Raw genomic sequence first — 23,645 nt, 5'->3', positions numbered from 1 at the left:
CGGATATTCCCTGGAAAATCCACCTTTGTTCCCCTCCTGCTGGAGAAGATCCCGTGCTCAGGAACAGGGAATGGCCGTTATCCCTCTCCTCTTCCCAGGAGTTGGGAATTAACTGTGGCTCATTTCCCTTGATCCCCACACCTTTATCTCCAGCCTTAGGGCACATCCCAGGCAGCTCCAAACTGGGAAAACAACAATTCCAGCTGATCCAGAGCTGTTTTACTGCGATTTCTCCACACCCTGCTCTTCCCCACTTTTCCCTCCCGAATCCCCGGTGCCTCTGGAGAGCTGGATTCTGGGAAGCAGCTGTCACCACTCTCCCGGCTTTTCAACATTTCTCTGGAGAGATTTTTTATCTTTCCAATTTTAATCCTCTCTTACGACTCCGGGATTTGTTTGTTTTTTTCCACCAATAGTCCGGAGCCCGTTTTTATTTCTGGCACTTGCTGCTAATGAAATCGGGATTATTTCTCCTAAATCCATGAATTCATCGGCCTCGCAGCAGCGGGATCAGGGCAGAAATATTACTGATCTCTGCTCCGGGGCGTGATTTTTATGGAAAACAACAAGCAGATGGAAACAATAAGGTGGGAGCCGCAATTCTTTAGGATCAAATCCCTTGTTAACCATGGAAATCCGGGATTAGGCACGTGAGGCGCGGCAGGGTTTAACCGGGATTCTCCCGGAGGGCAAATCAGGTGGGAAAAGTTTATTGCACAAAGTTCAAATTATCCCTCTTGGAGTGAGAATTCCCGTAGGCCAGGGGGTATCCAAAGGGAATGTCGGTTTATTTCTGGAATTTTCCCACTTTTTCCTTTGTATTTTGGCCTGGTTTTGCTCCAGCTGCCTCCCATCCCTCCTCTGGCACTGGATTTGGGATGTGCTGCTCCTCATGGAGCCCATCCCTCAAATTCTCACCTTCCTGAGCTGTTTAAAAACAGGAATTCCCACAGATCCTGAATTTTCCAGGCTCCCAAATTCCCTCAGATGGATCTCCTGGAATGGGCACCTCCACGCTCAAGCTGCTCCAGAGACATTCCAGATCCTTCCAGAGGTGACACCTCATTTCCAGAGGAATTCCCACTGTTTCCATCACATGAAACATTCCCTAGGAATTCTTAATCCTCAGATTCAGACTTTTTATTTTTTTTTCAGGAAAAAACACAAACTTGGATTTATTATTTTTACTTTCCCCTGCATTGTGCTGGTGACAATCCAGCTGTGACGTTTTCTGGGATGAAAAGCAAGAGCAGAGCACACCTGGGATAACACATTCCCATAGGGAATATCGCAGCACCCGGAAAAACCCAATCCCACAGGAAATCTATAAGGAAAATTCCGATTTGCAAGGAAAATTTATAAGGAAAATCCCACAGGAAATTTATAAGGAAAATTCAACCCTGAAAAATTTGATTTTCAAGGGCTAAAACGTGAAAAAATAAATTTATCAGAGGGAGGAATAATGGCAAAAAATGATTGAGGGATAGGAGGGAAAGCTCCCTGAGGCTGTTTTCCAAAGGGAGAGGCGCTGAATCCATGGATTCAGCCATCCTGCCGCTCCCTGGGAGGAGAGGAGAGCCCCACCCCCCCACAGATGCACTTTAAAACCCCAAATCTCTGCAATTCTTCAATAACTTATGAGCTCTAATGGAAAAGCAGCACAGCCACGTCTGCCCCAGGCGGAGCTGCCGGGAAAAGCCAGCCAAGGAAAAGCAGCCCTGGCTCCCCGCTGCATCCCACTGGGATTTCTGGGATTGGGAATACTCAGAGAGGCTTTACCTGGCTCAGAGGCTCCAGTTTGTCCTGGAATGACATGTGGAATTCTCTCCTGGAATGAGATGTGGAATTCTCTCCTGGAATGAGATGTGGAATTCTCTCCTGGAATGAGATGGGGAATTCTCTCCTGGAATGAGATGGGGAATTCTCTCCTGGAATGAGATGTGGAGTTCTCTCCTGGAATGAGATGGGGAATTCTCTCCTGGAATGAGATGGGGAATTCTCTCCTGGAATGAGATGGGGAATTCTCTCCTGGAATGAGATGTGGAATTCTCTCCTGGAATGAGATGGGGAATTCTCTCCTGGAATGAGATGGGGAATTCTCTCCTGGAATGAGATGTGGAATTCTATTGGAATGAGATGTGGAATTCTCCTGGAATGAGATGGGGAATTCTCTCCTGGAATGTGCTTGCCAAGGTGACTCTACCCCAGCTCCAATAAACCAAAGTGGCTTTTCCCGGGAATCACAGAATTCCAAAGGGATTGGGAATGAAAAATCTCTTGGGAAGGTTTGTCCTTCCCCAGTTGATTCAGGAATCCCAAGACAAGCTGGGAGCTTCCCTGCCCGACAGATTCCATGGGCAAGGCCTCTCCCTGCTGGCCACTCCGGGAATTCTCCTGGAATTCTCTGCTTTTCCAAAAGAAATCCATCTCTGGCTGCCTAGGAAACACCTGAGAGCGATTTGAAATTGAATTTATAGGAAATAAAGGAATTTTTCTAAGATAAAAGAGATCACTTGATAAATACATTCCAGCTAAAAGTTAAAATTCCATGGGAAAGGAATTCCAGGGCTCATTGTCTTGAAAAAAATCCTGTATTCCAGAATTTGCATTTCAGATTTTTCATTTCAGGGTTTCAGAACTTGTATCTCTGATTTCTTTTTTCTTTCAGGATTTGTCTCTCAGGGTTTTTTTTATTGCAGAGTTTGCATTTCTGAATTTATATTTCAGAATTTTCAGCTCAGAGTTTTAATTTCAGGAGTTTAATTCCAGAATTTTTATCCCAGAATTTTTATTTCAAAATTCTCTGCTTCAGAATTTGTATTTCCCTTATTTCAGAATTCTTTTTATTTCCAACAAACTCTATTTGGAAATCCAGATTAAAAACCAGGAGTTTCCTCCAGGATCAGGAAGAAGAGTGAAGGATTGGATGCTCTATCAAAAATTTCTGTGAAACCACAAAAAAAACAGCTTTAAAAAAATCAGAAAAATGTCAATAAATTTGCTTTATTTAGACTGATTTTAGGCAGCTGAACTTAAAAAACAAGAAATCAAATTAAAAATCAATTTAAATTTTAATTTCACTGCTTGATCATGGCAGAAAAACCCAGCTAATCCTTTTTGTGTGGATTCAGAGAATTCCTTAGGCTCAGGAAGAGAGGTCAGGGATGGTGTTTGGAGGATGCAAGGGTGGGATTATTGCAGGGATTTTTATCCCTTTTATCCCAATTTTTCCATCAGCTGAGCCAAAGCAGCTCCTGCCTCGCTGCAGCCGAGTGATTTATTAAATATCTGTACCCCCAAAATGTAAAATTGGGTGTTTGGAAGGGTTTGGAAATGCAGGAATATCGTGGAAAAATAAAATCCACATCCCTGAAGATCCCCTCTCCCCAAGGATAACGGGACACACAATGCTGGGAGCAGGAAAATATTTAAATGTTTAAAATATTAAAATGTTTAAAAATAGGAATTCCCCCAGATCCCGAGTTTTCCAGGCTCCCAAATTCCCTCAAGGAATTCCTGAGGGAGCAGAGATCATTCCCTGCATCTCCAGAGTCATTCCCCTTTGGAATTCCCACTTCAATTCAGTTTATCCCACAGAATTCCCAATCCTCTGCTATGTGGGATTGGCTCCATCCTAGCTAAACTTGGTGTGAAGTGGTAAAAAACCAAATTACACGTGACTGGGAATTTATTTCCCTGCCCTTCTCCCACTTTATTTGGGTGGATTTTGGATTTTAAACCAATATTCCCAAATCTATCAAACACATCTCTGCCAGTGATTTGGTTGACTGGAAGCGATTTTAGGCCATACACCATTTTATTTTTACACAATTTTACCTCGATTTAATCAATTCACTCTTTCCTCCACAGCAAAACCTTGGCAGGGGGGCTTTGTGCAAGGAAAACACCAGGATATTAATTTTCCCTGGAAAACCAAGAGATACATTTTAGACAAATCCAGCTGAAGTTACACTGAGCTTTAACATTGTTTCTGTTTTCACTTCTCCTTTTCTGGCCTTTTTTCAAGGCCCTGGAGGGACAGGATAAAGGGAATGGCTTCCCACGGCCGGAGGGCAGGGATGGGTGGGATATTGGTAAGGAATTCCTGGCTGGGAGATCCTGGAATGGGAATTCCCAGAGAAGCTGTGGCTGCCCCTGGATCCCTGGAAGTGCCCGAGGCCTCAGGGCTGCCACAGCTCCCGGGGCGCTCGGACGCGGCCCTCAGGCCCAGGGGGGATTATGGGGCTGTGCAGGTGCAGGAGTGGGACGGGCTGATCCCTGTGGGTGCCTTCCCAGCGGGATATTTCCAGTGCCGGCGGGATATTCCCAGTGCCTGCAGGATATTCCCGGTGCCGGCGGGATATTCCCGGTGCCGGCGGATCCCCCCGCCCGCCATGGCGGCCGCTCCCCCTCAGCGGCACCAACCACTGGGCCCGGCCGCCTCCCGGCCGCGCTCGGCCCGTACCACCCGCACCGCCCCGAGGGGGGCGCGCACCAACCCGGCGCGTACCACCCGCAGCACAGCTGAGGGGAGATCTACCGCCCCCTCCCGCTCGGCTCGAACGCCGAGCTGGAACGGTAGAGCGGGAAGTCCCCCCTCTTTCCGGCGCCTTTGGTACCGCCCGGCTCGTCGCGCACCGCCCCCGGTCCCACGTGAGCTGTTTCCCGGCGTGCCTCGCGCTCGGCCGCCGCAGCCGCCGCTTCGCTCCGCGCCCCGCGCTCCCGGCAGCCGCCCGAGCCAGCCCCGCGCGGCGGGGCCGCGCCGCTCGCCGCCGCCATGTCCGGCGGGGACTCCACGGCCGCGGCCGCCGCCGCCTCCCCGCAGCCGCTGCCGTTCTCGCTGCCGAAGCCGCCGCCCCTCATGCAGCTGACGCCGGGCGACGCCGTGCGGCCGGTGGGCTCGGGCGCCGACCAATCGCCGAAGAGCGCGCGGCTGGCGGCGCGGCCCGATTGGCCGGCGGGGAAGCCCGTCAGCCTGCTGGCACCGCTGCTCCCGCCCCGCGGGGACCCCGAGCCGCTGCTGCCCTTCGGGCCCGCGGCCCCGCGGCCGCCGCTACGCGGGCGCCTCCTGGGCCGCTGTGGCGGCTCCCTGCTCAGCCCCGCCATGCGGCCCGGCGGCGTCGACCGCGGCTCCCTCATGGTAAGTGCGGGCCCGGGCTGAGGGAGCTGGTGATGGAGCCGCCTCCCCGAGCCGGGGTCGGGTGGGATGGGTGTCCCGTGGCTCGGGGTTGTGGCCGGGCGGTTCTGGGTACCCCCACTGAGGGAGACGCCAGACTCTCTCCGGGCACCTGTCACCCGCACAAGGAGGAAGTTGTTGCTCGTGTACAGCTGGGACTTCCTGGGCATCAGCCCCCGGCCGTTCCTCTGGTGCCATTGCTGGGCCCCGCTCGGAACCCTCCCTGCACACAGGGACACCCGGGGGACATCTGGGGACAGCCAGGGCTGAGGGCCCCTCTCAGCTGGGGCTCCAGGCTGAGCAGCCCCAGCTCCCTCAGCCCCTCCTGGGCACGGAGCTGCTCCAGGCCCTTCCTCAGCTCAGGAGCTCCTGTCCCTGCTGTGCTGAGCATCCAGAGCTGGACACAGCACCCCAGAGCAGGGATCCCCTGGGGCAGGATCACCCCAGAGGGGCCTCAGAGGGGCAGGATCACCCCAGAGCAGGGATCCCCTGGGGCAGGATCACCCCAGAGGTGCCTCCTAGGGCTGAGCAGAGGGGCAGGATCACTCCCTGACCTGCTGGGAATGCTCTTCCTGATGTCTCTAGGACACACTAGATCCCAGAGCTGGGAAAGGGGCTCAGCCTGGAGGAAAGAAGGCTCAGGTGGGATTTTCTCACTCTCCACAACTGGTGACAGCATCAGGGTGGCAGGTTCCTCTGAAAGTAAAGAAAACTCTAGCAAGGGACAGAGGAGACTTTTAGGAAGCACTGTTGCACCTGGACTTACCTGGGACTTGGGAAGGAGGAGCTGTCACTGCTGTGAGGGGATGTGATTGAGAAAAGTCAAGTGTTCTGTCCACAATTTTCAAAGCTCTTTAGCTGCCTGTGTTTTCTTTGTGCAATTCCCAGCCCCAGGGAGTCTTCTGGGATAAGAAAAAATCATTGGAAAACTGGTTTTGGACTGAAAGGTGGTAGAGTTAGGGGAAGTGAGAGAGAAATCCTTCCCTGTGAGGGTGGGGAGGCCCTGGGATGGAATTCCAGGCTGCTCCATCCCTGGAAGTGTTCAAGGCCAGGTTGGGATAGTGCAAAGTGTCCCAGAGGGTGGAACTGGAGGAACTTTAAGGTCCCAAATTCTGGCATTCTGTGCTCAATAATTTGATTTTTTTTTTCTCCCTGCCAAATGTGTTTTCCAAAGGGGAAATTCTGACCAGGGTTTATCTTAAGGTTCTCTCGGAGCTGTCACATCTGTCTGGACCAGAAAGTTCTTCAAGTGTTTGAATAATTTAAAAAAGAAAAAAAACAAGAAAGGGATCTTCTTTATTGCCTCTGGTGAGTGTGTTTGTGCTGAGTTTGCCTGGTTGTTGGTGTTTTCCAGATGGGACACCCCGGAATGCCGCACTACCCCCCCATGGGGATGCACCCCATGGGACAGAGACCCCCCAACATGCCCCCAGTTCCCCACGGGATGATGCCTCAGATGATGCCCCCCATGGGAGGACCCCCAATGGGGCAGGTAAGGCAATTCCAGCATCATTTCATTCCCATGGTGATCCCTGAGGTGGGGAAATGCCAGTAATTCCAGGGATTTTATCCAGGTTAAAACTCTTCTCATGGGGAGCAGGGAGTTGGTGAACCTCTGGAACTTTAATTAGAAATTGGGATGAGAACTGGTAATTGATGTGCCTCTGACTTTAAAGATAAATTTTTATTTAAATTATTTAAATTACAAATCCATAGTTTGGGATTTAGGAAAGTTTTTTTGGAAGCAAATTTTGAAGGAATAAGTTTGTTTTGGGACTTCAAGTTTCTTTAATTCTCAGCCAATTCCTACATCCAACACATGAACATTACAGCAGGAGGAGAAATAAAGAAATATTTTTGCAGAATTCCTGCTTGGATCCTTGGGATTGATTTATAATCCCTGTATCCTGTTGTTGTGATGCCATGGGGTTGGAAAAAGCCCTGGCAGGTGACACAGCCACAGGATTGAAACCTTTGGGGACAGCCCAAACTCCTCTTCCTTTGCAATTCCTTGCACACATCATCCACGTTTTCCTTCCTGGGAGAAGTTTTAAGTGTGTAAAGGCTTGGTTGGAATTTTTTCAGTGGGGATTTGCAGCTCCTGGGGTAAAAATCAGGGAATTTGTTAAAAATGAGGAGGATTTGGTTCATTAGTACTGTGTGTGTTCGTTAGGAGGTGAAACAGAAATTCTGCTTGATTTCCCTGCTTTTTTGTAACTCTTTTTCCACAATTCCCACTCTTAGCCAGGGAATATCCCAATATTTCATATTTCAGGGAACAGCTCAGGACTTCTTGATAGATGGAGAGCAAAAAGCTCCTTTGTTCATTCATTCCTTGGAATTCTGCAGGAATCATTCCCAACCTTTGCTTTTCCTGCTTCTACTGAGGATTTCAGCAATGGAATCAGATCCCACATCATTTGATATCATTCCTTTGGACTTTAAATGGATTTTATTGTTATTTCCTGTCCAGCTTTGGGATCTGGACATGTCATTCCTAATAGGAATATCCCAATTTGGTGGGAATGCCATGAAGGGAATCACAATCCCACAAATCCATTTTATTTTTGGTTACCTAGGAGGGATGTTTGGGGTTGGTTTTTTTAAATGAAAAAGAAGTATCAGATAATGGCTTTTAAATCCAAATACTGTATTTTGTGTTGAGAAAATTATAAAATTCCTGGAAAACACTCTTGAATTCCAGATGCCTGGAATGATGCAGTCGGTGATGCCTGGAATGATGATGTCCCACATGTCCCAGGCTGCCATGCAGCCCACGGTTCCTGTGAGTTTAATTTCTTTTTTTTTTTAGTTCTTAAAAGCTCTTTTCAGCAGTTGCTGTTGAAAATAAGGATTGAAATTTTAAATGTAATTTTCATTGCAGTAGAGTTTTATGTGGCTCTTGAATGATTATAAAAATAAGATTTTTGTGATTCTCATCAGCCTTTAAATTCCTTTTAGTTCCCTTCAGTTATTTTAGTTATTTAAATTCCTTTTAGTTTTCCTTTCATTCCTTATCCTTCACTTCCTGGAGTTTGGCAGGAGTCACCGTGACCTTGGATTGTTAAATTGTCTGACCAAGAGATTCTTCTCTCTCAAGCTGAATTTTTTTTTTTAAAGAGTTTAAATTCAATATTAAAGAGATTTGAATCCATTAGAAAGATTTTTATTAAAAGTTCACGAAATTCAGTTGAGTATAAAAATTCCTCAAGGAATGAGGAATTATTTGGGTGGAAATAGAGAGGGGAAAAGTTAAAATAGAGGTGAAATCTCTGAGGGAAAAAAATTGAAATGAAATCAAATTTAGTCCAACCTTAAGAAATCCACTTAAAACCAGTTCCAGCTATTTCAGTGTAGAAACAAATTATTTTTATTTTTTTTTTAATTCATGAAGATTTAAATCCCTAAATTCTCTGGAATTTCCTGCAGTGCTGAGCACAACCCTTTGCTGTGCTGGTTAGAAGCAGTGAAATTGCTAAAAATCAGTATTTTGGTCAGATTAATGCTTTTAAAATACATAAAAAATTCATATATGGATCAAATTAATGCTCTTAAAATACACAACAAAATCCTGAGAATTCCCCTGGTTTATTCCTGTTGGATAATAGCAAATCAAATTGATCCAGTGTGATTTATTTTTCTTTTTAACCAATTTTTCTGTTTTCCTGAGGAATATTTGATGTTTGTAGCCAAGAGCTGAAAATAAACCTTAAAGCTAAACCCACAAGTTAAAAAATTGGGAAAACTTGGAATTTTGTTGATTTTTTTCCCTAATTGGAAGAAATTTGAGGAAGGAAGAGCTCCAGGAATGCAACTTGAATACACCTCAAGCCTTTTTGCCACATGATTATCCCACCTAATGAAGCTCCTAATTGCTTATTTAAGGAGCAGGAATAATTAAGAGGGAAGCAGGAATCCTTATTTAAGGAATTGGAGCCTTTTGTGGCAGAAAGGCCTTGTTTGGATAATGAATATTAGATTTTTTTAGGATTTAATTTCTCAGTAATTAATTATTGAAATGTAATTGTTTAAATGTTTAATTGTTTTAATTGAATTATTTTTACAGCCGGGAGTGAACAGCATGGACGCACAAGTAGGTGAGTAAACAACTCGCTAAGATTTCAAAATATTGAACCCAAATCAGCTGAAACATGAAAAAATTCCACTTTTCCCTAAAGCTGAATGGAGCATTTCACTCCTGGAATCTCCATTAGTGCCCAGGACATTTTTTTTCCATGGAGAAATTTGTAGAAAAATGAAGCAACCAAAGCTTTTATTGATTTTGAATTATTTCTTTTTCAGGTGTGACCCCTCCTGGAACTCAGGTATGTGGAAAGCACAATTCCAGAAGGTTGGAATCCCAGTCTGGTGTGGGGCAAACTTGGTTTTAGGGATTTCAAGGAAAACCTTAATTCTAATTTTTTTTTCCTCCCCCTTGATTGTTCCTTGAAATCTGTGGGCCTTGTCCCAACAGAATGATGAAATACAGGTGATATCCAGATTATTTCAATTTCAGTTATTCTATTTCAGTTATTTCATTTTAAATTTCAATTATTTCAATTTCAATTATTTCAATTTCCATCTCATTGAAATAATGTGCTATGGGAGCATCAGGAAATCCAGTTTTCCATGGCCATATCCAATCATTGATCCACAGCCCTGATTCCAGGGAATTCATAGGAAAACTGGCCAGGGAAAGCAGCAGGAATCGTGGTGGGAGTGATTGAGCTCAGGAACCCTGAATCTCCCTGAAGTTTCCCTCAAGTTTTGGGAACAGGGAATGCTGCTGGAATTCTGACTTGGAGTTGTAGTCTGAGCCTTTCCCTTCCATTTCCCTCTGGGAATTAGGCCCTCTGGAATGTGGGATTGAACAGGTCCATTCCCAAAAATGGGGTTTTTTTGGGACAAATAACTGCCTTAAGGTGTGATTTTGGCTCCCTGCCTTTCCTGTGCTGCTGAACCACCTGGAAAATTCAGGATATTTGGGTGAAACCCATCAATTAAGGAGGATTAATCAATTAATGAGGATTTTCCAAGCCCTGTTGTGTCTCCTCCTCAGACGACGCATCCCGTGGTCTCCACAGTCCAGCAAAGCTCCACCGCCACCAGCTCTGCCAGCGAGGACCACTCCAAGCAGGTTTGTATCCTGCTATTTTTATGGATTTTGATCCCATTTTTTTTTTTTTTTCTTTTGCTCCCTTCTTAATTTGGCTTGGAATTTTCCCAGAAATCCACGTGGACGGAGCACAAATCCCCGGATGGAAGAACTTATTACTACAACACCGAGACCAAGCAGTCCACGTGGGAGAAGCCAGACGACCTCAAAACCCCTGCTGAGGTATCCCAATCCCAAATAAATTCTGGGATTTTGGGGGAACACGAGGATTTTCAAGCCTAACACCTGCAGCAGGGAGAATTCTGCTGGAAACAATGGGAGCAAACATAAGAAATGTTCTTAAAATGTTTGGATCCTTCTTGTGCTGGGAGGAGCTGAGGGTGCAAAGTGGGCAAAATTCCTCTGTTTTCCTCATTTTTAGATAGGTTTTTAATTTTTTTAAAAAATATTTTTTAAAAAGTATTAATTTAAAAATAAAATATAAAATATTAATATTAAAATTTTATTTTATGTCTTATTTTTATGATTTAAAGAAGTTGTAGAGAAAGAATTTAGAGAAGAAAAAATTCCTAAAAATTACTGTTTTGGTCAAATTAATGCTCTTAAAATGCACAACAAATTCCTGAGTATTTCCTGGTTTATTTCTGTTGGATATTATCAAATCAAATTGATCCAGTGTGATTTATTTTTTTCTTTTTAACCAATTTTTCTGTTTTCCTGAGGAATATTTGATGTTTGTAGCCGAGAGATGAAAATAAACCTCAAACAAAGATAAATCCAGAAGGAAAAAAAACTGGGAAAACTTGGAATTTTGTTAATGTTTTTTCTTTATTGGAAGAAATTTGAGGAAGGAAGAGCTCCAGGAATGCAGCTTGAATACACCCCAAGTCTTTTGCCACATGATTATCCCACCTAATGATTCTCCTAATTGCTTATTTAAAGAGCAGGAATAATTACAAGGGGAGGAATCTTTATTTAAGAAATTACTAAAGGAGGTTTTCCTTGGAAAATCTTTGTTTTCTCTCCATCAGCAATTGTTATCCAAGTGTCCCTGGAAGGAATATAAATCAGATTCTGGGAAGCCTTATTATTACAATTCCCAAACAAAGGAATCCCGCTGGGCAAAACCCAAAGAGCTGGAGGATCTTGAAGGTAAAAGGGTGCTGGACTTGTATTTTTATCAATATGTATTAATTAATTACATTATTTATTTTAATAGCACCAAAATCAGCTGGGGGTAAAAAATACGTGTAAAAAAATAAAAGAGCAGGGAGCAGTAATTTAAATATTGCCTTTCTTAAAATTCTGTTTAATAACCCTGACATTCTTTCTGGGTCTTTGAACTGTATTTTTTTACAAATGAAAAGAATTCCTTTAGACCAAAAAATAATTTTTATATTCCCCAATCTTCCCGTTGTAGTGTTTCTAAACTTTATTTTAATCTCAATTGATTGCAGTCTTTAAAGGACACAAACGTTAAATTTTTTGATAGTAACAAAAATATTTAAAACTTTGCTTTTATTAAATCAAGAATGAACAGAACTTCCTGTGTATATTAATTACTTTAAAGCTATATTTTAATTGTTTTTCTCCTTTTTTTTCCTCTAGCAATGATTAAAGCTGAAGAAAACAGGTACATTTTTAATATTATGCTAATTTTTTTCCTGAGGGCCTTCAAACCTTTCCTAGGATCCTTCAACCCTTTTTCCTGAGGGCCTTTCACCCTTTCTTCCTCATGTTCTTTAAACCCTTTTTTCCAAAAGTTCTTTCAGCCTTTTTTTCCTGAGGGCCTTCAAACCCTTTTTTTCTTGAGGTTTTCAAACCCTTCTTCTTGAGGATCTTCAACCCTTTTTTTCTTGAGAGCCTTTCAACCATTTTTTTTCCTGAGGGTCTTCCAGCCCCTTTTCCTGGGATCCTTCAACCCTTTTCCCCTGTGGGCCTTCCACCCCATTTTTCCCTAGTTTCTCTAAACCTTTTCCAGGTCTTTAACTCACCCTAAACACCTGACTCTGCACTTTTATCCTTTTTAACCCTTTTCCTGAGGCTCATCAAACAAACCCTTTTTCTTGAGGATCTTCAAACCCTTTTTTTCTTGAGAGCCTTTCAACCATTTTTCTCCTGAGGCTCTTCCAGCCCCTTTTTTCCTGGGAGCCTTCAACCCTTTTTGCCTGAGGTTCTTTCAGCCCTTTTTAGCATGAGGCTCTTCAAACTCTTTCCTGAGGCTCATCAAACCCTTTTTCCTGAGGTTCTTCAACCCTTTTTCTTGAGGATCTTCAACCCTTTTTTCCTTGAGAGCCTTTCAACTCTTTTTTTCCTGAGGGTCTTCCAGCCCCTTTTCCTGAGTCTCTTCAAACCCTTTTTCCTGAGTCTCTTCAAACCCTTTTTCCTGAGGTTCTTTCAGCCCTTTTTTGCCTGAGGATCTCGAAACGTTTTTCCCGAGTCTCTTCAAACCCTTTTTCCCTGAGTCTCTTCAAACCCTTTTTCCTGAGTCTCTTCAAACCCTTTTTCCTGAGTCTCTTCAAACCCTTTTTCCTGAGATCCTTCAAACCCTTTTCCCTGAGTCTCTTCAAACCCTTTTCCCTGAGTCTCTTCAAACCCTTTTTCCTGAGGCTCTTTAAACCCTTTTTCCTGGGATCCTTCAACCCATTTTCCCTGCGGGCCTTTTCCCCTTTTCCCCTTTTCCACCCTATTTTTCCCGAGTTCCCATAAACCTTTTCCGAGTCTGTGCCTCCTCGTTTTTCCCCGAGCCGTCCTTTCCCCTCAGTCTCCTCACTCCCGCGGGTCACCCTTTATTTACCGTTTGTGTCCCCAGCACGAAGCCGGAGGACGCCGCCGCCGCCGCCTCAGCTCCGGCCGCAGCCGCGGACGCTCCGAGCGGGGCCGGCGCCGTCCCGGCCGCCGAGAGCGCCGCGGCCGCTGCCACGGGAGCCGCTCCTGAGGGGGAATCGGCTCCGGCCGCCGCCGCGGGGGACGCGGACGGGACCGGCACCACCGCGGCCGAGGAGCAGGCCCCGGGCAGCGCCGCCCCCGGAACGCAGGACGGCAGCGCCGACACTGCCGCGGCCCACACGGAGGAGGCGGCCAAGCAGGACGGATCGGGAGAGTGAGTGCGGGGGAATGGGGTTCAGCCGAGTCTGATGGGAGAGCAGGGGGAAATCCTGCCCTGCCACGGGTGCAATTCCCAGAGAAGCCTTCCCTGGAAGCCTTCCCTGGAAGCGGGGCCTGGGAGAGTGGGAGGTGTCCCCATGGCAGGGGTGCATTGGGATGATCCTTCATGTCCCTTCCCACCCAACCCATTCCATGATTGCCATCCCAAACGCTGAGATCTTCCCACAGACCTGCAGCACACTTAAAGCCAGTTCTTCACAGGACTGAATCATTTACCGGGACAAGAGGGAATGGCTTCAAGGTGGTGCAAGGCAGGTTTAGCTCGGGGATTGGGAAGAAATGGATTCCTGGGAAGGGGATGAAGCCCTGGCACAGGTTTCCCAGGAATCCCTGGATCCCTGGCAGTGTCCAAGCCCTCCTGGGATTGTGTCCCTGCCAAGGAATGGATGGGATTTAAGATCCCTTCCCACCCCACCCCATTCCATGATAATTTATGCAGCATCAGTGACAGGAACATCCCATGAATTTTCCAACATCTATAAAAATTTCCCAGGATGCCATTAAAAACTTCCCTATTTTATGTTCCTTTTCCATGAATTTATGCCATTGATTATCACTGGAAAAAATAAAATATTAAAGGGATTTTTATCTGTTCCAGCCATAATTATTTTATTTTTTTTAAATAATGAAAAATCTATTATGTGGACAATTACAACTTTTTAATTTATAATTATAATTAATTTTATAATTAATTTTATAATTAACTTTATAATTAAAAAATTTTATTGAATTTTTAGGGCTCAAAAAAGAAATGCTGTGGGGGATTTTAGACAGCAGGACATAATTAAGGAGAAGAGGCCCATTTTTAGGCACCTCTCTTTATATTTTTATATAAAATATTAATATTCCTGCTGAATTTCAACATTATCTTTTTAGGGATAATTTCTAGACAGCTTCAGCAGGGAGCCAGTTTCAGGAGGGAAATGTTTTGCCTCAATAATTCCCTTTTTTTGATCTTGTTTTCAATTGTGGTGCCAGTAAGGAAAAGCTTTGTATGAATTACTATTTTTACTTTGAGTTGCTGCTTTAAAAACTCATTTTGTGGTGGTTTTTGACTCTTCAGTGCCTCTAACTTGGAAAAAAATGCTGAAATAATAAAATTCTTTTTGTTTTAGTGCTTCTGCAAAGAAGGAGGATGAGGAGGCCCAACCAGTTAAAAAAACCTACACGTGGAACACAAAGGAAGAGGCCAAACAAGCATTTAAAGAACTGCTAAAAGAAAAGGTATTTGGGGCAATTATTAATATTTTATTCACCAATTATTAATGTTTAATTGATGTGCAAAACCTGGTTCTATTTCTGTTTTATTTGCCAGGTTTTACTTGGTTTTTTCGGGGAAGAATTCCCCACTCTTGTGGAAATGCAAGAAGAGAACCTTGCAATGAAATGTTGTTTTAGCTTAAAAATAAAATGGTTTTTTCTTTTCCCCATGGCTGTTTTGAAGGAATTATTCCTTGTTGGATGTTAATTAATCCATAATTTCCTGTTTCCACAGCGGGTTCCATCCAATGCTTCCTGGGAGCAAGCCATGAAAATGATCATCAATGACCCCAGATACAGGTACTGAGCTCTCCTTTAATTCCAAACAAACCTTTTTTTTAGGGAATTTACTTCCCAAAACTCCAAAGTTCTGTCAGCAACAGATATTCCTGCACTTAGTGCCCCTGGCAGGAGATTTTCTGCCTTTCCTCCCTAAGGAAATGCTCCAACAGCTTAATTTTCATTGGGAAAAAGTGTGGAACTTGGTATTTTATGGTGATTTGTTGTTTAAAATGTTCAGATTAATTTTATCTCAAATCTGGATTATCCAAACCTGTTGCCTTTTGCTTTCTGGTTTTGATTTTCTTATATATTTTTTTTTCATTTAATTTTTCCTGATTTTCTTTTTTTATTCCCCCCAATTTTCTTTATTTTCCTGATTTTTTTCCCTGGTTTTCTGTTGTTTTTTCTTTTTTTCCTTTGTTTCTTCCAATTTTTTTTTCCTTTTTTTCCCGATTTTCTTTCTTTTTCCCAATTTTCTTTCTTTTTTCCAATTTTCTTTTTTTTCTGATTTTCTATTATTTCTGATTTTCTTTTTCTTTCTATTTTCTATTATATATTCTATTTTCTTTTTCTATTTTTTCTGATTTTCCTTTCTTCTCTGGTTCTCCTTTCTTCTCTGGTTCTCCTTTCTTTTCTAGTTCTCCTTTCTTTTCTGGCTTTCCTTTTTTTTTTTTACAAATTTCAATTTTTTCCCTCATTTTCCTTTCCTGATTTTCCTGATTTTTTTTATTTATAAATAACATTATTTTCTTTCCTTTCCTTTCCTGGGAAGTGCTTTGGCAAAACTGAGTGAGAAGAAGCAAGCCTTTAACGCCTACAAAGTTCAGACAGAGAAGGAGGAGAAGGAAGAAGCCAGATCCAAGTACAAGGAAGCCAAGGAATCCTTCCAGCGCTTCCTGGAAAACCACGAGAAGATGACATCCACCACCAGATACAAGTAAGAGACTTGGGACAGGAATCTGGGATAAAAATCCTGATGGGATTCACTGCTTGGAGTGGCAGCAACTTCCACTTTCAGCTTTTTCCTTCCTTTCTATAAATTAAAAAAAATCTCACACAAAAAAAAAAAAACAAAAACAAAAACTTTCCAAGAGGGAAAATGAAGGATAATTCCTATAAAAGCTTGGTCCAACATTCCCTGATTTTCTGGGGAACTGATGGATCCTTCAGTCACCAATAAATAGATAAAGAGTTGTGTGGTTTGAATTTGTTTTTCCCAGGAAAGCTGAACAAATGTTTGGGGAGATGGAAGTGTGGAACGCCATATCCGAGCGGGACCGGCTGGAGATTTATGAGGATGTTTTGTTCTTCCTGTCCAAGAAGGAGAAGGTAAATTCCCTTCAGGTGTATCCAACATCTCCTCCCTTCTTTCTAAATCACTTCAAACCTGTGCTGGAGGCTTTGTGGCAGACAGGCAGCAGCTTTTAGGGAAGGCTTTGGGGTTTATTGGGATTTATTCCTGCTGATTTCAGCCTGGGTTGGATTTTTGGGGGATTTTAATCAATCACATGATTGGATTTTATTGTAAATCAGTGAAACAATAGAAGATGGCAAAAATTGTGTTGTTTTGTGTCCAAAGCCAGGGTGGATGGGGCTTGGAGCAGCCCAATCCCTGTCCAGGAGGTTGGAATGGCATGAGCTTTACGGACGCTTCCAACCCAAACCACTCTGAAATTCCATGATATTCCATAAACCCAAAATGAATTCCATCATTTCTTGGACAACACACCAGATACCTTCCATTTCTACCCAAACCACCTCCACCTGAGCCCAAAATCCCAACTTTTCCCCTCAGGAACAAGCCAAGCAGCTGCGGAAGAGGAACTGGGAAGCTCTGAAGAACATTCTGGATAACATGGCCAACGTCACCTACTGCACCACCTGGTCAGAGGCGCAGCAGTACCTCATGGACAACCCCACCTTCGCCGAGGATGAGGAGCTCCAGAGTACGTCCATGGGCTCTGCAGTTCCTTGGGAAGCAGGATTCTTCTTGAGTTGGAAGGAATAACCCGAATTTTTTTTAATTTTTTTTTCCCTTTCTCCCTGTTTTCTCTCTAGACATGGATAAGGAGGACGCCCTGATCTGTTTCGAGGAACATATCAGAGCCCTGGAAAAAGAGGAGGAGGAAGAGAAGCAGAAAAGTTTGCTGAGGGAAAGGAGGAGGCAACGTAAAAACAGGGAATCTTTCCAGGTTGGTGGAATTTGGGGTTCTGTCCTAGAAATGTCATGGAATATCATGGGATATTCCAGGTGGGTTGTTTTATTTGTATTTCTCAGGGTTGGATAAGGGGGTGTTCAAAGCCTCAGGTGGCATTTTCTCTGCTGGAAAAGTAGGGAAAAATCAGAGGGAATGGGCCTGGATGGGGAGGAGCTGCAGCTGGAATGCTGGAGATGGAGAAAAGCAGGAAGAACAACATAAAAAAAAAATGACTTTTCGATCCTATTGGAATAAAAACGGAATTCCACTTACCAAGCCAATCCATCCCAGCTGGCACCAAGGAGGAATGGCTCCAAATTCCCATTTCCCTTGTTTCTTTCCAGCTGTTTCTGGACGAGCTGCACGAGCACGGGCAGTTACATTCCATGTCCTCCTGGATGGAATTGTACCCGGCCATCAGCTCCGACATCCGCTTCACCAGCATGCTCGGCCAGCCCGGTAAGGACAGAAAATCCTGGGATTTGGGGCAGGCCACACCAATGATTCCTATTTTTTAACACCCAAAACCAGCTCTTGGCTTAAACCTGACCTGTGGCTTAACTAAACCCTCCCTCAGGATCAACAGCGCTGGACCTGTTCAAGTTCTACGTGGAGGATTTGAAAGCTCGTTACCACGATGAGAAAAAGATAATTAAAGACATCTTAAAGGTGAGGATTACCCGGCTCCTCCCTGAATTCCACGTTTCCCGTGCCAGGGAGCTGGGATTTCCTGGGAATTGAGGGAATTCCTGATTTCCCTCATGCCAAAGGAGCTGGTTTTTTCCAGGATAAAGGATTTGTGGTGGAAGTGAACACTTCCTTCGAGGATTTTGTCACCGTCATCAGCTCCACTAAAAGAGCCACCACGTTGGATGCAGGGAATATCAAACTGGCTTTCAACAGTGTAAGTATTAATTCATTCATTCATTAATTGGGATATCTGGATGATTAGGATGGGAAATCCCTTCTCCAGACAGGAATTAGGGTTTATTTTCTAATTAATCCCATAATATTTGGGGAATATTTCTGTTATTTAAGAGTTCTTGAACCAATCTCAGTTAAATTTAAAAAAAAAAAAGCCAAAATAAAAAGAAACCTTAATCCAAGCAGTCAGCATTCCCAAACTTGTGGAATTCTGGGATAGGAATCCAGTGATGATCTCCTGTTTCTCCTGATTTGTGTGGTTCTGTAATTTTTGCATCATAGGATTTTCAGCCACAACAATTCCACGCTTGGAAAAGAAATAATCCGTTCATTTTTCATAAAACAATCAAATTATTTTGATTGATTAAGTACAGGAAAGATAATTAATTTCCTTGTCATTTCCAAGTGACTCAGACACAGCTCTGAGGGTGAACCATCAGGAAGTCCCAAGAAATGGAATTCTTTTCTTTGCCATTCCAGCTGCTGGAGAAGGCGGAAGCGCGGGAACGGGAGCGGGAAAAGGAGGAAGCGCGGAAGATGAAGAGGAAGGAATCGGCCTTCAAGAGCATGTTGAAACAAGCCACCCCTCCCATCGAGCTGGATGCTGTCTGGGAGGATGTAAGGATGAGAATTCCTGACATTTTAAGGGAAAAAAAAAATCTCCAAATTCCCAAAGAAGTCCTTGCTAATCCCTAAAAAACCCCACCTTCGCCAAAGCTCTTCCTGGTTCAGCAGACTTCAAAATTCCATCAGATCCTATGGTTTCTGCAGGAAAATTTGGAGTTGGATGGGAAAAGCTTCATCCCGAGACTTTTGAAATGAAAAAAATCCTAAAAGAAATGGGAAAATCCCTCCCAAAAATCCCATAGACTCCTCCGAGTTAATTGGGATTATTTAAAAATGTCAGTTTTGGCCTGGATGAAATACCCTGGAAAACCTTTCCAAGGATAATATGTATCAGTGTTTGGGGGGGGTTTCAGCTTAAATGGAATGTGCAGGAAAACAGTGGGATTCTTCCATGTTTCCATGAGTTAGAGCTTCCCTGAACTCTGGAAATTTGGGATTTGATTGGAAATCTGGGATTCAAAAAGTTTGGCCTTGTGCCAGTTCAGGAGCTTTTTCAGCTGGTGAAAAGAATTATTTTTTAATTTTTTTTTTATTATTTTTTATATTCTATTTTTTTTATTTTTCCTATTTTTCTTAGCTCCTATTTTTTATTATTTATTTTTCTTCCTGTGCTATTTCTTCATATTTATTTTTTTATTTCTTCACTATTTTTAGTTTTTTTATTTAGATTATTTCTTGTTATTTTTCATATTTTGCTTTTATTTCTTATTTTTCTCATTATTTTATTATGCCTTACTATTCTTATTATTCCTTTTTATCTTTGCTGTTCCTTTTTAATATTTATTATTATAATTATAATAAATTATAATAATTATTACAATTATTTATTGTAATTTTTATTATTATTCCTTATTGAATTTATAATTTCTTACTGCCATTATCACATTTGATTATTTTTTCCATTTATTCTATCCTAACATTTTAATAAATTTATAATTTAATGACTTGGAATGCCATTAATGGAATTAATTTTCCTGACAGATCCGAGACAGATTTGTGAAGGAGCCGGCATTTGAAGACATCACCCTGGAATCTGAAAGGAAAAGGATATTTAAGGATTTCCTTCATGTCCTTGAGGTAATTATTCCTTTATTTTTGAAATCATTGGACAACAAAAAAGAAAAATTCCTCCTCAGTTGGATGGGAAGGGGAAGGATTTACTGGAATTTTTTCAATGAACAGCAGGAACACGAGATAAATTTGATTTTTCAGCTCTCACACTTGGGGCTTTTGTTCCTTTTCCTGCACTTTGGAAGAACTGGAACTGGGGAATTTTGCCTTTGAGTTCTGTCATTTCCAATGAGGCACAGCAAGGCTTTATTTAGGCCAGGCTTAGCTGGGATCCAGGGAGCAGATCCACGGGGATCCAGGTGTTTTTCCATGCCCTGGCTGCTGTTATCGCAGCAGCGCCCATGGTTCGGTGTTCCAAATAAAGATTGTGGAGTTCTGAACCCTTCCCAACTTCTGTGGATGAGGAAAAACATCCCATCAATTCTTCGGGATGTCCTGTGGGCACTGATGAGATGGTTCTGAAATTCAGTGGTGATTTTATGGAATTTTGAACCTTTCCCAGCTTTTGTGGATGAGAGAGATCCCATCTGATTTTTCTGATGAGGTGGCTCTCCCGTTAAATGCCGATTTTATGGAATTTTGAACCCTTCCCAACTTTTGTGGATGAACAAAAACATCCCATCAGTTCTTTGGGATGTCCTGTAGGAGCTGATGAGATGGTTCTGAAATTCAGTGGTGATTTATGGAATTTTGAACCTTTCCCAGGTTTTATGGATAAGGAAACACATCCCATCAGTTTTTTGGGATGTCCTGTAGGAGCTGATGAGGTGGCTCTCCCATTAAATGCTGATTTTATGGAATTTTGAACCCTTCCCAGGTTTTGTGGATAAGGAAACACATCCCATCAGTTTTTTGGGATGTCCTGTAGGAGCTGATGAGGTTTTACTGCTCCGTCCCTGGAACTGTCCAAGGTTGAGGCACCCTGCTCCAGGGAAGTTGTCCTTCCCCATGGTGCAGCAAGCTGGGATTTTAGGGCTCTTCCAAGGCCAATCCCTGCTGGAATTCTGAGCTCTCCCCTCCTTGCCTTTCCCACAGCACGAGTGTCAACACCACCACTCCAAGACCAAGAAACATTCGAAGAAATCAAAAAAACATCACCGGAAGCGCTCCCGTTCCCGCTCCGTGAGTATTCCTGAAAACCCTCCCTCTGCCATTCCCAGCTCTACTAATTCCTGCTGAAATTCCCATTTTTAACTGGAATTCTGCCCCTGGGTTGTGTGTGAAGGGCTCAGAGTCCGAGGATGACGACAGCCACTCCAAGAAGAAGCGGCAGCGCTCGGAATCGCGGTCGGTGTCGGAGCGTTCTTCCAGCGCCGAGTCCGGTACGGGATGGGATGGGATTGCCTTTAAAGCAGCTGTGCTTTTATCCTTTGGGATTTATCCCCTCATTCCTGGGCTTTCTGTTTCTCCCTGTGGCACAGAGAGGAGTTACAAGAAGTCCAAAAAACACAAGAAGAAGAGCAAGAAGAGGAGGCACAAGTCTGTAAGTGAAAAACTCCCTTCTAAACTGGCTGTGGACACCCTGGCACCTGCTGGCTGTAATCCCAGGTGGATTTTCCTTAGGGAAAAACTGGGATCAGGCTGGAGTTGGATTTTATTGCCAAAATAACCATTTTCTGTTCTGCATTCCTAATGTTAGGAATTAATATAATAATATTATGCTATAAAATATTATTTTTAATTTTTATAGAAAATATTATAAAATTCTATAGTTAAATTTTTTAAAGTAATATAATTAAATTTAAAATATTATAAAATTAATACTATAAAAGTATTAAAATTTATATAAATATTAATTTTTTTATTTTTGGAATATAATTTAACAATAAATTTATTAATATTATCAAATATAATATTAGTAATTAATATTATTAATAAAGCCACTTCAAACTGCTGCATTTTGGAGGGTTTAACTCCATGGGAAGGACTCCGTGAGGAAGCTGGGATTTATCCTGGCCAATCCAGGTGTTCTCCTTTGCTGTGGGGAGGATCCCAAGCCCTTCCCTGTTCCTTCCTGAGTGTCAGGGCTGTGTGGGAAGCTGGGAGCTGTACAAGAGCAGCAGAAGGATCTGGAAAGCAGGAGGAGCTTCCCTTCTTCCCTGCGAGGAAAACTGTGGCTGCTCCATCCCTGGAAGTGTCCTTGGAGCACCCTGGGATAGAGGAATGGGTGGAATGGGATGAGATTTTTGGGTCCTTTCCAACTCAAATCGTTCCATGAGTCTTTAAATGGAAGTTGGACTTTAAAATATTCAACATTAATATTCACTATTCCCGTTGTTTTTTTCCCCACAGGATTCACCAGAATCCGATGTGGAACGAGAGAAGGACAAGAAAGAAAGAGAGAGGGATAGTGAGAAGGAAAGAGCCAGACAGAGATCAGAGTCCAAGCATAAATCTCCCACTAAAAAACGGCCTGGAAAAGATTCCGTAAGCTCTGCTTCCCTTTTCTCCGCTGCTTGGGGCTCTGGCTGCAGGATCTGCTGGGTGCAGCTCCGTAGCTGTGCTCTGGGAAAGGCCAGAGGTTGGATTTGATGATCCTGCAGGTCTTTGGCATTCCCAGATGTGGATTTTGGGGTTGCTGAGTGACACGGAGCAGCCAGCTCTGGCTCTGTGTCCCTGCCCAGGCTCCCAGGGTGGAACCTCCCTGGAAAATCCCGTCCTGAGCGCTGTCCCGTCTCTCCACAGGGAAACTGGGATACCTCTGGCAGCGAGCTCAGCGAGGGGGAGCTGGAAAAACAGAGGAGGACTCTTTTGGAACAGCTGGATGAAGATCAGTGAGAAGATCCTTGATACCAAAAATGTTTACAGGTGGCAAAATAAAACCAAGCCTTGTGTGGGCGAGGCCCTGGGGCCGGTGGCCGGTGGCCCACGGCCACAACAACGGTGGCTTTTAGTTTTTTACCACTTCAATCCAGTCAAAAGTAGAAAAAAAAAAAAAATCCATGGAATTCTGAGGGCAAAGCTGTGCCTGGCCTGGAGCTGCGGGGCGGGATGGGGGCTGGGATCCCCTGGAGGGGACATGGAGGTGGCAGCAGCGTCCCCAAGCACTTTCCCAGTGTCCTTCCCAAGGCAGGGAACAACCTGGGCTGCCTGGGCAGAGCCCAGCTCAGCCTCAGGAAAAAAATTCCTAATTTAATTCCTGGTGTTTTCAGTCACTGGTGGATTTGGTTGGGTGGGGTTTTTTGGGAAGGCAGCAGGAGTAAGGGATCCACGTCCTGATGTGTTCTGCAAACCCCTTTGGCTTTCGGGGTTGTTTAGCACTGCAGCTTTTGTCCAAGACTGATTCCGTGTCCAAGTCCCGACTCCCATCAATCCCAAATCCCTGGGAATGTGCTGGCCGGGAATTCTCCCGCTGTGCCAGCAGAGGGAGCGTTTGGGACACAACCACCCCGGCATTCCCGAAATCCCAGCCCTGGCTGTTACTCCAGCGTTTCTCTCTCCACCTTTTCTCTTCCTCTTCGGAAAATTTAGGAATAAAAATGCAATGTCAAACACAATTCCATGTGTTGCCTTAAGAACCTGCTGCAGAATGTACCTGCACGGCCCAGAGGAGGGAGGAGGAGGCAGCTCCAGCCCCGATTTCCAGCACGTTCAGGAAGGTGCCCCCAGCCCTGCTCGGTGAGAAAATTGGGAAGCCGCTGTCCTTGGAATATTTTTGTACATTTTTATCGCTGATTAAACCTTGTCTTTTAGCATGTACTGGTATTTATTTCTCCTTAAATACTCTGTACAGCTCTGAGCCACAGGATCACTCACAAAACCTGCTTGAACACTCTTCAGATTCCTTTACAGGAATTTTTTTTTCCCAAATTTTGACTTCTTT

At 43.8% G+C, this 23,645-nt stretch overlaps 1 protein-coding gene and 2 long non-coding RNA genes across 6 annotated transcripts; 1 reads left to right on the top strand and 2 right to left on the bottom strand.

Moving 5' to 3' along the window:
- Positions 1-1,118: 1,118 nt before the first annotated feature.
- LOC147652335 (uncharacterized) lies at positions 1,119-2,944 on the bottom strand. Its single transcript, XR_015289318.1, has 2 exons — positions 1,780-2,944; positions 1,119-1,324 (listed from the first exon to the last, which is right to left on the bottom strand). It is a non-coding gene; the product is annotated as an uncharacterized LOC147652335 (long non-coding RNA).
- Positions 2,945-3,794: 850 nt separating this feature from the next.
- On the bottom strand, positions 3,795-4,688 carry LOC147652334 (uncharacterized). The gene is made up of 2 exons (XR_015289319.1): positions 4,620-4,688; positions 3,795-3,925 (listed from the first exon to the last, which is right to left on the bottom strand). It is a non-coding gene; the product is annotated as an uncharacterized LOC147652334 (long non-coding RNA).
- Positions 4,667-23,521, top strand: PRPF40A (pre-mRNA processing factor 40A). Of its 4 annotated transcripts, none has more exons than XM_086898008.1 (26): positions 4,667-5,140; positions 6,531-6,668; positions 7,881-7,961; positions 9,243-9,277; positions 10,214-10,313; positions 10,404-10,514; positions 11,324-11,444; positions 11,901-11,925; positions 13,105-13,395; positions 14,576-14,684; positions 14,956-15,020; positions 15,775-15,939; positions 16,223-16,331; positions 16,798-16,948; positions 17,061-17,194; positions 17,545-17,659; positions 17,778-17,869; positions 17,988-18,104; positions 18,605-18,742; positions 19,733-19,828; positions 20,858-20,944; positions 21,048-21,144; positions 21,244-21,305; positions 22,115-22,249; positions 22,508-22,630; positions 23,294-23,521. In XM_086898008.1, the coding sequence occupies exons 1-25, from the start codon at positions 4,778-4,780 to the stop codon at positions 22,598-22,600; spliced, it is 3,030 nt and encodes a 1,009-aa protein (XP_086754134.1). In that variant the 5' UTR covers positions 4,667-4,777; the 3' UTR covers positions 22,601-22,630; positions 23,294-23,521. The 4 variants fall into 4 exon arrangements, with proteins under 4 accessions (XP_086754134.1, XP_086754133.1, XP_086754135.1 ...); XM_086898009.1 differs by lacking the exon at positions 23,294-23,521 and adding an exon at positions 9,479-9,501 and having other exon boundaries at positions 4,763-5,140; positions 9,243-9,273; positions 10,236-10,313; positions 22,508-22,703; XM_086898007.1 differs by lacking the exon at positions 23,294-23,521 and having other exon boundaries at positions 22,508-22,703.
- Positions 23,522-23,645: the final 124 nt, after the last annotated feature.

Source organism: Cyanistes caeruleus, chromosome 7 (genome assembly GCF_971803275.1).
Source record: "Cyanistes caeruleus chromosome 7, bCyaCae1.hap1.1, whole genome shotgun sequence".
NCBI classification, from domain to species: Eukaryota; Metazoa; Chordata; class Aves; order Passeriformes; family Paridae; genus Cyanistes; species Cyanistes caeruleus.
Note: the sequence above shows the minus strand (reverse complement) of the source record. Positions and strands in the feature narration are given on the sequence as shown.